Genomic DNA, 13386 nt, shown 5'->3' with positions numbered 1-13386 from the left:
CAAGATTATCACAGCATAGAGTCGGAGGGGTAGCCGAGTCGAGACCTAACTCACGAAGTAAGGATAAAACCCAAGTCACCTCTGCACAGACGTCGGCTAGGCCTTTATACTCGGCCTCAGTGGATGAACGAGCTACTGTGCGCTGCTTCCTCGAGACCCATGAGATGAGGTTGGTACCGATGAAGACAGCATAACCACTGGTGGACTTGCGATCTACTGGACACCCAGCCCAGTCTGAATCCGAGTAGGCATGGATTTCCGAGGTCCTGGACGGTGAGATGCGGAGTCCGTAGTCAAGAGTTCCTTTTATATAGTGAAGGACTCGTTTAAGTAAACTCCAATGCTCCTATGTGGGACTGTGCATGAACTGACATAGACGATTGACCGAATAGGATATATCCGGCCGAGTGATGGAAAGATACTGTAGCGCTCCTGCCAGCCTCCTGTACTGCGTGGGATTGTCGAACGGCTCGATGGACTGGCTAACTGGCTGAGTGACGGACGCTGGTGTGGCTAATGGCTTGCAATCAGTCATACCAGCTTGTTGCAAAATGTCACGTATGTACCGCCGCTGTGTGAGAAGCATACCATCTGGAACTGTGATAGTTTCTATACTGAGAAAGAACATGGGTGTCCCGAGATCCCGGATTTTAAATGCTGTTGCCAACTGCTGCAAAAGAGACTCAACTAAGACAGCACTGTTTCCAAGCATGATGATGTCGTCGACATACACAAGCAGAAATACTCGGGAACCTGCACCTGAGTAATGAAACAGAGATACATCTGTTTTGGAGGCAATAAACCCTGTTTCTAACAAGAAATCATGTAGACGATGAAACTAGGCCCGCGGAGCCTGCTTGAGCCCATATAAGGACCGTTGTAAGTGACAAACATGATCGGGGTGATCAGGGTCCTCATATCCTGGCGGCTGTCGCATGTAGACAGTCTCAGATAAGCGGCCATTCAAAAAGGCGTTGTGGACATCTAGCTGGCGTAGAGTCCACCCGCGGGATATTGCAAATGACAATAATATCCGGACTGTGGTCGGTTTAACCACAGAGCTAAACGTCTCAAAAAAATCTTCGCCTGCAACCTGGTTAAAGCCCTTGGCCACCAGTCTCGCATTGTAGCGCTCAACCGAACCAGCGGCTTTGCGCTTGGTGCGAAACACCCATTTGCATCCTACAATGTTCATGTTCGGTGTAGCAGGAACCAGCTGCCATGTGTTATTATGTAGCAACGCGTTCAACTCTTGGTCCATAACGTCTCGCCATTGTGGATGCCCAACTGCTTGGGAGTAGCAAGTGGGGTCCATAGTCGAAGCTGTGAGAGCATGCAGTTGTTCTCCAGTCCCCTTAGTCATACGCCTTAACCGCATGACATGGGCCCTCTCCAGGGTCTGGGCCCGTATAGCCCTTTTCCTCGGGGCACGAGTCGGTGCCCGGGGAACCAAAGCTGGCGGTGCACTCGGTGGTGGTGATGGTGTAACGTTAGTACCCCCACATTGGAGGATGGGATTGGAGCCCCATGGTGCATTTGAGATGTCCGGTGGCACCTCCTGAATTCTGTGTATATTTCCTGCAAAAGGGAAAATGGTTTCGTCAAAGCGAACATGACGACAAGTATAGGTTTTCCCGGTGTTAAGGTCCATGCAGCGGTAACCCCTAAAAGACGGAGGATAACCTAAGAATACACAAGGACTTGACCGGTACTCGATTTTATGTCGGTTATATGGGCGTAGATAGGGAAAACAAAGGCACCCAAACACACGTAGATATGTATACGTGGGAGGGACTTTGTGCAGGCGGTAATATGGTGTATCAAACTGAAGTGAGGCAGACGGAAGACGGTTAATCAGGAAGGTGGTTGTTTCAAACGCATGATCCCAATAACGTTGCGGGACCGAGGCTTGAGCCATTAACGCCAAGCCGGTTTCGACAATATGCCGATTCCGGCTCTCAACACGGCCATTTTGCTCGTGTGTATAGGCGCAGGATTGTCTGTGCACAATCCCTAATTTATCAAATAGCTTGTGTAACTTTTGGTATCCCCCCCCCCCCCCCCCCCAAAATCGGACTGAATGGACTTGATAGAACACGAAAATGTGCGTTCTACCGTCACCCGAAAAACATCGAAAAATCTTATATATATCGGTTTTAAGACGTAGAGGATAATACCAACAATAGCGGGTGTTATCATCTACGAATAATACAAAATAGCGGGAGCCATCCGCGGAAATAATTGGTGCGGGACCCCATATATCTGTGAAAATTAAATCGAGTACATTATTACTGGACTTGTCTACCCTATCTAAAGGAAATCGGGCAGACTTGCCAAGTTGACACGGGGAACATAATTTGGGAACTGCAACATTATTTGACTCAACGGGACATTCTTGTAGAACACGCTGTAGTGTTTGACTGTGTGGGTGACCGAGACGCTGGTGCCAAACCAGGGACGTGGCACGAGCCGACACGAACGCATAATGAGCACTGGGAATAGACAACGAGTACAAGCCCCCAGAGCTTGGCCCTTTAAGCAAAACCGCCTTAGTGATGCAGTCCTTCACAACAAAAAAATTAGGGTGAAACTCAAAATAGCAGTTATTATCTCTAGTAAATAGATTAACAGATAATAACGACGCGAATAGTTCAGGGACATGCAAAATTTTAGATAATTGTAAGGATTTATTTAGAGATGGAATTGCTGCATGGCCCACACGCGAGATGGCCAAACCTGTGCCATCGCCCACTCGCAAAACATCGTCACCATGGTACTCCTCGGATTGCGTGAGGACACTGGAGTCCGGCGTGGCATGCATTGATGCTCCTGTGTCCGGCAGCCAGGTCGTCACCGCGGAAGAGGCTGTTGACGGCGATCCGCCTCTTGCTACGGCCATGTGCGCCGTGGGCGGCGGTTCGGAGTATCTCCGGTAACAAAAAGCAGCGGAGTGCCCCTGCTTACTGCATATTTGGCAGCGCAACCCGCCACCATTCCGGCCGCGGCCGCTTCTGCCGCCGCGCTGGTTGCTGCGCCCACCGCCACCACGCGACTGCCGGCCGCCCTCTCCTTGTTGACGACGGCCGCGTCCCGCGTACATTGCGGAGGGATTCCCGGCCGATGCTGCTGGGGAATACGTCGGGAAGTCATCCTCGTGGATGAACTGCTGTGCTTGAAGATAATCCGCCAGCTGTGGAATCGACACCGGCGTGCCGTTGATCGCTAATGCGGAGGCCATAGCGCGGAACTCAGGCCGCAGCCCCCGAAACACATAAAGGTTCTGCTCCGATGGCGTGAGCAATCTCCCGGCCAGTGCAAGGTCCTGAACAAGGTGCTGCGCCCTCCCTAAGTATTCGGAGGTGGAGCTATCGCTTTGACGGAGAGACTGGATCTGCCCGAGCAGATTCAGGTAGCGGACCTGCGTGGAAGACCCTAATGCTGTCTCTGCGGCTGTCCATACACCACGTGCGGTGGTTTGCCCGAGCGCGAGGTACATCACCTCCTTAGACAGGGAGGAGATCAGCAGGGAAAGAATGGACGCATCCTGTTGCACCCATGTAGCGTAGGCCGGATTCTCCGTGGTTGAGACACCACCACTTGGCGTGTCGCCGGCGGGGATCTCCAAAAACGGCGAAGGCTGTGACCGCGTGCCATCAATGAATCCCAATAATCCTTGACCCCGAAGAAACGGGATCACCTGCGTACGCCAATATAAGTAGTTCCTGTGTGTGAGTTTGAGCGACACAAAATGGTGCGTGCTCGTTAGGGAGGTGGAATTGTTCGGGGAGGAGATGGTTGTTACGGTGCGTTCGGAACTACTAGACATGGTGGTCGACAGAAGGAGGGGAAAAAAAATTGGAGAGATTTTTGCCTGGCAAACTGATACCAGATGAACAAGGAAACTGATAATCATTAGAATAACTAAATCAGATTACAATTAATACTCTCAGGAGAGAGAACTACCTAATAGCCAATTGACTAGGACTAAACTAGAATACATTGACTAGTAACATTATTAATAATAATAATAAACTATAGTCTAACAGTGTTCCCGTGTGGTCTTGAGAGTGATGAGTCTTGTGTTGACTGGTGATCTTGGTTTTTTACTTATATATATGTATTCCGTTTCGAAAATGGTTTTTATATCTTATATCTATCTATTAATGATATTTAACGGTATTGGTGGGTTAGCAGCGTTATTCGCTGACCGGCCGTCGTCCCAATGTTTATCTTTGTGTTGTTTCAGGTGGTGTTTAGACGAGAGCGATGTCTAGAGCCTGGTAGCTTAGCACCTTTGTGTTTTTGTGGCCTGTGCGCCAATGTTTTTAGACTGTTTTAGATTGATGTATTGGGATAGTATTATACACTTGCAGATTGTTGCCTTAGCGTTACCTAGTGTGGTATACGTGGCATAACACCCCTTTTTGGATTTCTTTTATCCAGTTTCCGTTTATCTTCCGCTGTGCTAGTTTTGTTGTTAATCTGATTGTGTTAGGGCTTCAATTGGGCCTTGTTTTTGGGGGGTGTTACACATGTTATGTACGTGGCACTGCTGAAGCGTCCTGTGAAGATTGTTCAGGCATTTGTGTGTCAGTCCTGGATAGGTGTTAGAAAGAGTGGAAGTGGTAAAGGCTGGAGGCCGTTTGTATTTACCTCTTGTAATACTCCTTTTGGTGAACATCTGTAGTGGATTGGGCAAACGTCGGGTGCCCCGCAGACGTAAGAGAAGGAGCTTCGAACTGCGTAACAATTCTTCTGTGTTTTTACTTTATTTTATGCTTTCTATCTTCATTATTTATATTTGTTTAATCAAGTTTAATTAATGAACATAACTAGTGCATAACTTAAACAACAAGTAAAAATACTTTACTTTTTGATTTCAAGTCTCACGGTGCAATTTCAAAATCACTTCTCTTTTAAAAAGATAATCTCAATAACCTCACAAACCAATAATGTCCTTTTAAAAAAAACTCACAGTAGACTCGATTTCATCTTATTTGATTCTCTTTTAAGTTTCCAGGGTATACACACAGATAGACGAACACAATCAAAACCTTTACACAATGTGCAGAATGCATAAACCATCAGACACAGATTGCGGAATATAATATTCGCTACACTGTCCTAGCAAAGGGCAGAATTCATGGTTCCAAGTAAATTGAGGTTGGATAGCTTAGATTCTTAGTTTCAAATTGAGGTTCCAATATATTATCGTTTTTAATGCTCAAACACTCCAATTTACATAAAGTAGTATATTTTAACAAAATAGGACTTAATCAATGGTATAATTTCTTTTGGATGAGGCGTCACATTGTAGTTAATTGCGGGTGTGTAGGTATAAATGTATAATACATCGGCAGTGTATTAAATATTTTGTCCATATTAGAAAACTTTTCTATGCAATGTTAAAATACCTTTGGTTATATTTCGTTTACACCTCATGAATAGTATACTTATCTATGTTATATGGAGTAACATATAATATGAAACATATTTGTTTCCTTTTAAAAAAAAAAAAAAAAAATAGGAGGGAAAAACCCCAACACCAAAAGTTAACACTCTCATGCAACATGTGGGCCTCTACTTGCTAACATTTTTTTCCTTTGATGATTAATAACGAATTACATTTAATTAATTGATAAACCTAATAATTATTAATTCCTCATTGCTTTTGGTAAGAATTGACGGAAATTGATACTATAAATCTATAATTTATTTGAAACCATTAAATCTATAGCTAAATAGTATTGTTGAATACAAGGGAAAAGTATATCTATCATGTACTTTTATTTTATTTTATTTTTTCAAAAAAATAAACTTCTCTCTTCAAAATCCCACAAAAAATAAAATTTCTTCTCTTCTTTTTTTGAAAGCAAAATTTCTTCTCTTCAGACACCACACTTTAAATAGACGGAAGCTTTTTTTTTTTTTTCTCTAATTACGAACTATCTTAGCATAAATAAACAACATTATGCTAGACTGAAGCATTGATGCAGTGATGAACATCACTGCATTTATCTTTGATCTCTGCAATCAAGTGGAATAGTGAGATTCCAAAAATTTAAAAGTTTAAATTTGATCAAACATATTGTAATAAGTATTTTGCAATCAAATTATTCAAACTCAACTACAATAAACATTTATAAAACAAATCTGGAATAACTAATGAATTATATTACTTCTATAAGAATAGAATTATTAAAAAATAGTAATTACAATTAGGAAATAAATGTAATAATAAAATCTATCTATTAATATAATCAGTACAAGTCTATTAATTTCTAACTAAATATTACCCACCCATCACCGATATCCTCATCCTCATCATCATCACCACTATCATTATCATTATCATCATCATCATCATCATCATCATCACCACTGTCATCATCATAATCATCACCGCTATCATCATCATCACCAATATCATCATCATCATCATTGTTATCATCATCATCACTGTTATCATCATCATCATTATCACCACTATCATCATCATCATCATCATCATCATCATCATCATCATCATCATCATCATCATTGTTATCATCATCATCATCATCATCATCATCATTGTTATCATCATCATCATCATCATCATCACTGTTATCATCATCATCATCATCATCACCACTATCATCATCATCATTGTTATCATCATCATCATCATCACCGCCATCACTATCATCATCATCATCACTGCTATCATCATCATCAAAATCACCACGATCCTCATCATCATCATTAGCGCTATCATCACCATCATCATCATCATAATCATCGATGGATTCATTGTTAATCCCTTCAAGTAAGAGGTGGGACAAGGAGAAAAGGATAACCAGGATAAACTGAAAAGCTATAATGGTACCCATAAACCTGAATAGAGTTGTAGACCTGAATAGAATTGTATAATTGACATTTCTGGAACGATATAAAATTATTGCTTGTTGGAGAAGACAATAAAACCATATCAGCAAAACAATCTTGATAAACATGATCAATTATTGTAGTAGCTTGTAGATTGATGAAGAAAATTATGCCCAGCCTGCAAGGGTTTATATAGTATAGTATGAGGCAGTAGATTGATGAAGAAAATTATGTCCAGCCTGCTAGGGTTTATATAGTATGAGCCAGTTTAAGGATTTTAGTATGATTGGGAAATCTTATGTTAATCTTAAACGAGTTAGGATTTTAGAATGATAAAGTTTAAATCGAATTAGGATTTTATATAGTGGCCTCTTGTGGCGTGATTGAATGTGTATCACCATTGTTGTTTCACAAATACAATACTGTTTATGTATCCTGGCTCGGATCTCTTCCCACCATAACCTGGCGTGCATCTCTCCAGATTTTCCCCGGCTGCATTAGAGATCAGAATTAAAAAAAAAAAAAAAGTTATATATATCGAGTAAGGTCTGGAATTGATGAAGTAGCAGATGGAGAAAGAGGATAATATATGAAGCAGCGCAGCAAAGTGAGCAAATTAAATTAAACCTAGCCAGAATCTAACACGTCTAAGTTCTCGTTTTCATCGGGCAAAGCTCTGATGGTGATGTACACTCCAGCTTCAATTCGTCGCCGACGTGACGCGTCCATTGATGAGGTCAGATCTCCGTCTTCAATTCGCACCACTGATATGATGCTGTAACGAGAGTTCATTGATTGTTGCTCCAGAGAATATATATATATATATATATATATATATATATATATATATATACCCCACAATGTTCGAAAATACACCATTCTATGTGGTGTATTTTTTTTGTGTGTGGTGCATTTTTTGGCATTTATACATACCTAATGGCGTATACCGCACTGACCACACGAAAAGACATGTTCCCACAAGAACCAAAATAAATAAATAAATAAATAAATATATATATATATATATATATATATATATATATATATATATATATATATATATATATATATAGGGACGACGAATAAATAAAAGAAACAAACTTTCTCCACCTTTAGCATTATTAAATAGTATTAGAGGCAATCCTAAGCAAGTTAGTTAGAGAATTGGCATGGTAACTACAAAGTTTCAAGTTTAGCTTTATGTGAGAAAGTTGTTTATTGATCTTCATGGTTTGAGCCCGTTAAGAGAAAATTACAGTTTTGGTCCTATGACTATAGGGGTGTTGTTAATTTCAATCCACAACTTTAAAAACTAACAATTTAGTACCATAACTATTCAATTTCTATCAATTCTGGTTCATCCGATCAAATTATCGGCGAAAAGTGACCGGAAAATTTTAATGGTAAAATAATGAGGACATTTTGGTTTTTTACTTCTACTGTGTTCTTCTCTTCCATTTTACTCTTCTAGGCCGCCCGGAAATCCTCTATTAACAAAGAAGCCGGAGAACCTCCGTTCTTCATCTCCCATACAATTTGCTCTAAAAAGTGATTTATCATGTTAATTCAAATATATGTGCAAAATGTGATTTAAAGTGTTAATTGTATTATATATGTGTTTCGTGTATATGCAGTATATGTGATCTAATTTGCAATAAACTGTTTTAGAAATCTAGAAGTTAATATTTTTGTTAGTTTCTAAGATATTTTGGAATCTGATTTGTGTGCAAATTATATAAAGATGTTTCTAATTATTAATTTGGAATATATGTGTTAATTTTTTTAATTTCCAAAATTTGTGTGTTTTAATTGAAATTGCCGTGTGGATGTTTTAATATAATTGGTATGTGTGATTAATTATTTGTGGAGTAATTTTTGCTACTAACGAGATGTTTGAGTGTTATTATGTTTGTGGTACACGAATTTGAGAAGGAAATCAGGAGATAAAGGAGGAAAAATTAGAGTTTAATTGGGCATCAAATCTCCACCCATAAACTCCTACCCTTTCTAAACCTCCACCCAACCTAAACCTCCCCCCATAATCCTCTCCTAAATTAAATCTTTTCAAACTGATTCACTTTCTCTCTCAAATCGGCATACCCATACCTCCTCTCAGCTAAATAATCTCAATCGACTCCCACATAGCAATTAAACCCCTCATTAACTCTCCCCTCTAAACCGTTGCCCATCAAATCTTCCCATCCACCGCCATCTCAACCAATGAGAAGCCTTGCCGCTATCCGTCACATCCCGTAAACTCTAAACGACGGCAAGAAGAATTAATTCATCATCAGCAAGTGAACCGATAGTCTTCCTGACCGCCCTATATATTGGGAGACAGCCGAGAAATATATTTTGTGGAAGATTTGGTCTGTTTGAATTTTCTTTTGCAGGTACAAGATGGTGTCTAGTGAATCCGAGGAGAACGAGATGAGGAATCCAAATCAGAGAGCTTGGGAGAAAGTTCTCAAGCAACCCCGAAGGGCAACACCAACGGAAGGACGTAAGAAGGCTGGAGAAACACTAAGCAACCCTCTGGTGTTAATATCAGAAGAAGGAGAAAAGCACGAACCAAAGTCACCTCTAGTCCAAGCAGTTGCAGAATCACCACCGCGTGAACCGGGCTTCATATATGAAGAAGACGTTGGTGAAAAGAAATCGTTGGTGGAACAAGACAAAGTGGAAGGGTCTGAGCCTCCATTTATGAAATTTTCATCGGTTGTTCAACCTGATATGTATGCTGAAATTCTGAATATGAGCAATTCAGAATATCTCATCTACGTTTGGACCAGTTCTACCCCCTCCTGGTTTCGGTTTCGATGGGCTCTATCAACCTCCACCTCCACCAGAGCCTCTTCCGAAGTTTCCACCAAGTCTGCCTGTTCTTGCACCTCTTCCACAAGAAGTTCCTGCTCTTCCACCGCCTCCTCAGCAGATGCCTCTCAACCCGTTCATCCAACCCCCTGTGGACTTTACTAGGTTTTTCAATCAAACCTACCCATCTTCAAGCTCTAACGGGTCGATGTTCTAGGAAAGTGAGTCCAGTAGTGACTCAGGACCAGGATATGCTCCTTCACCACCAGGAGGTTATGACTCAGAAGACTGCATGAGTACTGGTTTCTCTGCTTGTTGACGAAAGTGTTATGTTATCTCTCTCTCTCTCTCTCCTTCTCCCTAAGAAGCAGATGAATAAAATTATGGTTATTTTTTGCTTCTGGTTCTCTCTATTTCTCTCTATATTTCTCTCCTAAAAATGAAAATCCCTATGGTATATAAAAAGAAAAAGTTTCGTAGCCAAAAATATACATGAATAAAAAAAATTAAGGGATAAAAGAAATAAAAATTATATATTATGGCTACAAAAGGGATAAAAGAAGAAAAGAATTAAGAGAAGAAGTGTCAGTACGAGAAGAAGTAAGAGAACAAGTGTCAGAAGAAAGAAGAAGAGATATACCAGTGGAAGTTGCAGTAGAAGTTGCTACTGAGAGTAGACTGCAAATCATAGAGGATTTATCCAGTGTATTGCCAGTACACCATACCGAGTCTACCATGCCTATCGTGGACCCTGTTCTAGACAATGAAGATTTATTTGCAGACAACTACACGAGAACAGAAGTCCAAAAAGAACAAATTGGTGATCTCAATCAAGAAGCCGAATCACCTGAAGAAGAAGGGACGCAACTTATTGATACAGTTGTTCTCACAGATCCGAATAGAAGTCCATTCGGATCTCCTCAAAACTTTGTGCAGATGAATGATCAAGATGATGGCATATTTTCATCTCTATTTGCAAAAGTGGCCGAATCCAATGATGTTGTTTGTCAAACAATTGGAGAAAAATTGGTTGAACAAAACCAAATGCTAGAACAACAACACACGGATGTACGAGTCAATCTGAAGGAGTTAATGGAGTATCAAAATGTTTTGAAGACTCAGATTGACAAAGCTGAACGAATCTTGAAAGGAGAATTGGCAAAAGGCTTACTTGAAGTGATTCAGCTCATGAAGAAAGAACGTGAAGCAGCTGAAAAGATTAACAACGAACGCCACTTGCGACAAGTCAAGGCGGTTCAAGAACAAGAAAGCCGAATCAACAAACTTGAAGTTGAGCTCACAGTTACAACAAACAAGCTGGACAACGTACAAACCGTTTCCATTGAAACGCACAATAGTGTTGAAACTGTGAAGGCAAACCAAGACCGAGATTTTAAGACCCTTGCATTTTTTGTTGATAACGCCAAAAGGGGGGAAGAAATTCTCAGTCACTTGGCTTTGCAGCAACAAGAATTTATTCTTGGAAACCAACAACAGCCAGTAATATCCACTCAAGGTAGAGGCCGAAGCCGCGGACAATCCTCACAAGGACCATCTCAGATTGGTTTTGCTCAGTTCGCGAATCCTAGTTTTGGTACAAGTACATCGAAGGTTGCTGAACAGCGTGGCTGGTTTGAATGCTCTAAAGGTACCGCCACTCAGACAACAATATGAACTAAGGAAAATCTACCAAGCATGATCAAGAAATGACCTGCAGCCGATCAAGCCCAATGGATCTCGGAGAAGAATAAAGAAGAAGAAGGCAAAAGGAAAAGAACCGAGATGTGGTATGAACTAAGAGATTTCATTGGAAATATGGGCATGAATCTTGGAGAAGAAAGAAGCTTCGAAGAATGTGTCTTATGGTGGGAAACCGGAGTCCTTCCGGGCAACAATATCAAAGAAGCTTTTGGATATTACATGGCCGGGCAACTTACAAAGAAATTTCAGAATGCAAAGTTCAAAGGTGATTTCTTCAAGCTCAGAGAACATGTCAAGGAAATTTTGAAGAAAGACTCTGGTGTGAAGAAACCCAGAAGGTAATCTGAAAATTCTCTTAAGCTGATATTTTCTATTTTCGAACCTCTATTGTGTTTTTCTCAATATTTTCAAAATATATCAATAATAATTTCCCATGGTCTATTTTGAGTCTTTAATTTTATTTGTTTAATGTAATTAGACTTTTGTGAATTAAAAGACAAGAAATATGTCAAACTCACATCAAAATTAAAAATTGATGATGATCAAAATAAAAATAATTCAAGATGCGTTTAGGAGCTTGTCTAAAAATTTAATTCACAAGTTTCTTTTGATTGTGTCTAGAAAACCATTGTTAAACTCATCTTGGCTTTGTCAAATAAAATTGAGCAAAAAGATTATTTTTCAAAGACTTAAAGCCAATGACTGAGTATAGGCTTTGGCATTATCAAAAGGGGGGAAATTGTTAGGAATAAAGTTTAATGGTTTTGATATGCCAAATATGTATTTGTAGATCCCCCAATTTTATTTCATAGGTCTAGTAGAGTCTTAGACCATAATCGGGAAATTATTTATATTGCAAAAGAGAAAAACAGAGGAAGATGCATGAAAATAGTAGAAGAAGATATCAAGCCGAAAATCAAGAATTTGTCTGGAGAAAATGACAAATTGAAGAAGAAGATGAATGATATAATATTCACGTCAATGCTACAAGAAGATATCCCAGAAGAATTTTCGTGAAAGAAAATTAAGTTTGGAAGACTGCATGAATTTGACTTGGAGATCAAGCATCTATGGAAAGAAAGGAGTACATCAAATATGATTGGAAATATAACCAATAAGCTGTACGGACGAAGTGGATGATGCTTGATATGTTATGCGAAATAGCTCAAGTTTGAATCTCACCATCAATAATTTTACAAGGTAAAATTTGAGAAGACCAAATTTAATTAAATCTGATGAAGAGTTTCAGAGAAATTGAATTAAATCTGATGAAGTCTGAAATTGAAATTTAAATTTAATTAAATTTGATGAGGAGTTTCAAAGAAATTGAAATTGAAATTTAATTAAATCTGATGAAGTTGGGCGCTAGTTTAGCTTTGGGCGTCAATTACAAGTGGAAATTGGGTGGCAATTGAGATGCAACTTGAATTGGCTCCTAGTTCATAGCAATTGAAATTGGGAGCTAGTTCGAAGCAATTGAAATTGGGAGCCAGTTTCAGAAAAATTGAAATATATTGAAATTGGAAGCAATTGAAAGCACCAGGAGTAGATTGGGAGCCAATTACAAGTCAAAGTCAATTGGAAGCCAATTACAAAGGAGAAATTCAAATTGGGTGCCAATTACAAGTCAATTGCAATTGGGTGTCAATTACAAAGGAGAAATTCAAATTGGGTGGAAGTTCACAACCAGTTTGAAGTCTGAGAACACCCAGACGTGAGAATGAAGAAGATGAAGATGAACTTACAGTAAAAATATTCTCACAAGGAAAAATACTAGTTTAACTAGTATGGGATTAAATTGAAGAATAATTTTTAAATCCCAAAGATACAAGGACCACTTCAGAGTTGATCAGAGAAGCCGCTCTACACCCAGATATTCCCACGCAACGTAAAACCAGAGGAATATCAGATGAAGTTTGGGAAACCATTCGCATGAAGTTCAAGCTCTCAAACGGCTAGCTTATCCTTTCTGACATCTTTGCAGAAGATAAGATAAGATCACTG

The 13386-nt window shown here is 39.8% G+C and overlaps 1 protein-coding gene across 1 annotated transcript; it reads right to left on the bottom strand.

Moving 5' to 3' along the window:
- Positions 1–2310: 2310 nt before the first annotated feature.
- On the bottom strand, positions 2311–3826 carry LOC109177099. Its single transcript, XM_019326408.1, has 3 exons — positions 2720–3826; positions 2453–2563; positions 2311–2364 (listed from the first exon to the last, which is right to left on the bottom strand). The coding sequence occupies exons 1-3, from the start codon at positions 3824–3826 to the stop codon at positions 2311–2313; spliced, it is 1272 nt and encodes a 423-aa protein (XP_019181953.1).
- Between the last annotated feature and the right edge of the window lie 9560 nt (positions 3827–13386).

This window comes from Ipomoea nil, unplaced genomic scaffold (assembly GCF_001879475.1).
Source record: "Ipomoea nil cultivar Tokyo-kokei standard unplaced genomic scaffold, Asagao_1.1 scaffold0794, whole genome shotgun sequence".
Classification (NCBI taxonomy): domain Eukaryota; kingdom Viridiplantae; phylum Streptophyta; class Magnoliopsida; order Solanales; family Convolvulaceae; genus Ipomoea; species Ipomoea nil.
The sequence above is the reverse complement of the archived record's forward strand: the minus strand, read 5'-3'. Positions and strand labels throughout refer to the sequence as shown.

What these genes read in the sequence shown, in the direction of transcription:
- LOC109177099 (XM_019326408.1), bottom strand. Translation starts at nt 3,826, where the DNA reads ATGTCTAGTAGTTCCGAACGCACCGTAACAACCATCTCCTCCCCGAAC. An exon ending in CAGGTTTGGCCATCTCGCGT is followed by an intron (nt 2,564 to 2,719) that starts GTGGGCCATGCA and finishes TTTGTTGTGAAG; the next exon opens with GACTGCATCACTAAGGCGGT. An exon ending in CGGCTCGTGCCACGTCCCTG is followed by an intron (nt 2,365 to 2,452) that starts GTTTGGCACCAG and finishes ATAATGTTGCAG; the next exon opens with TTCCCAAATTATGTTCCCCG.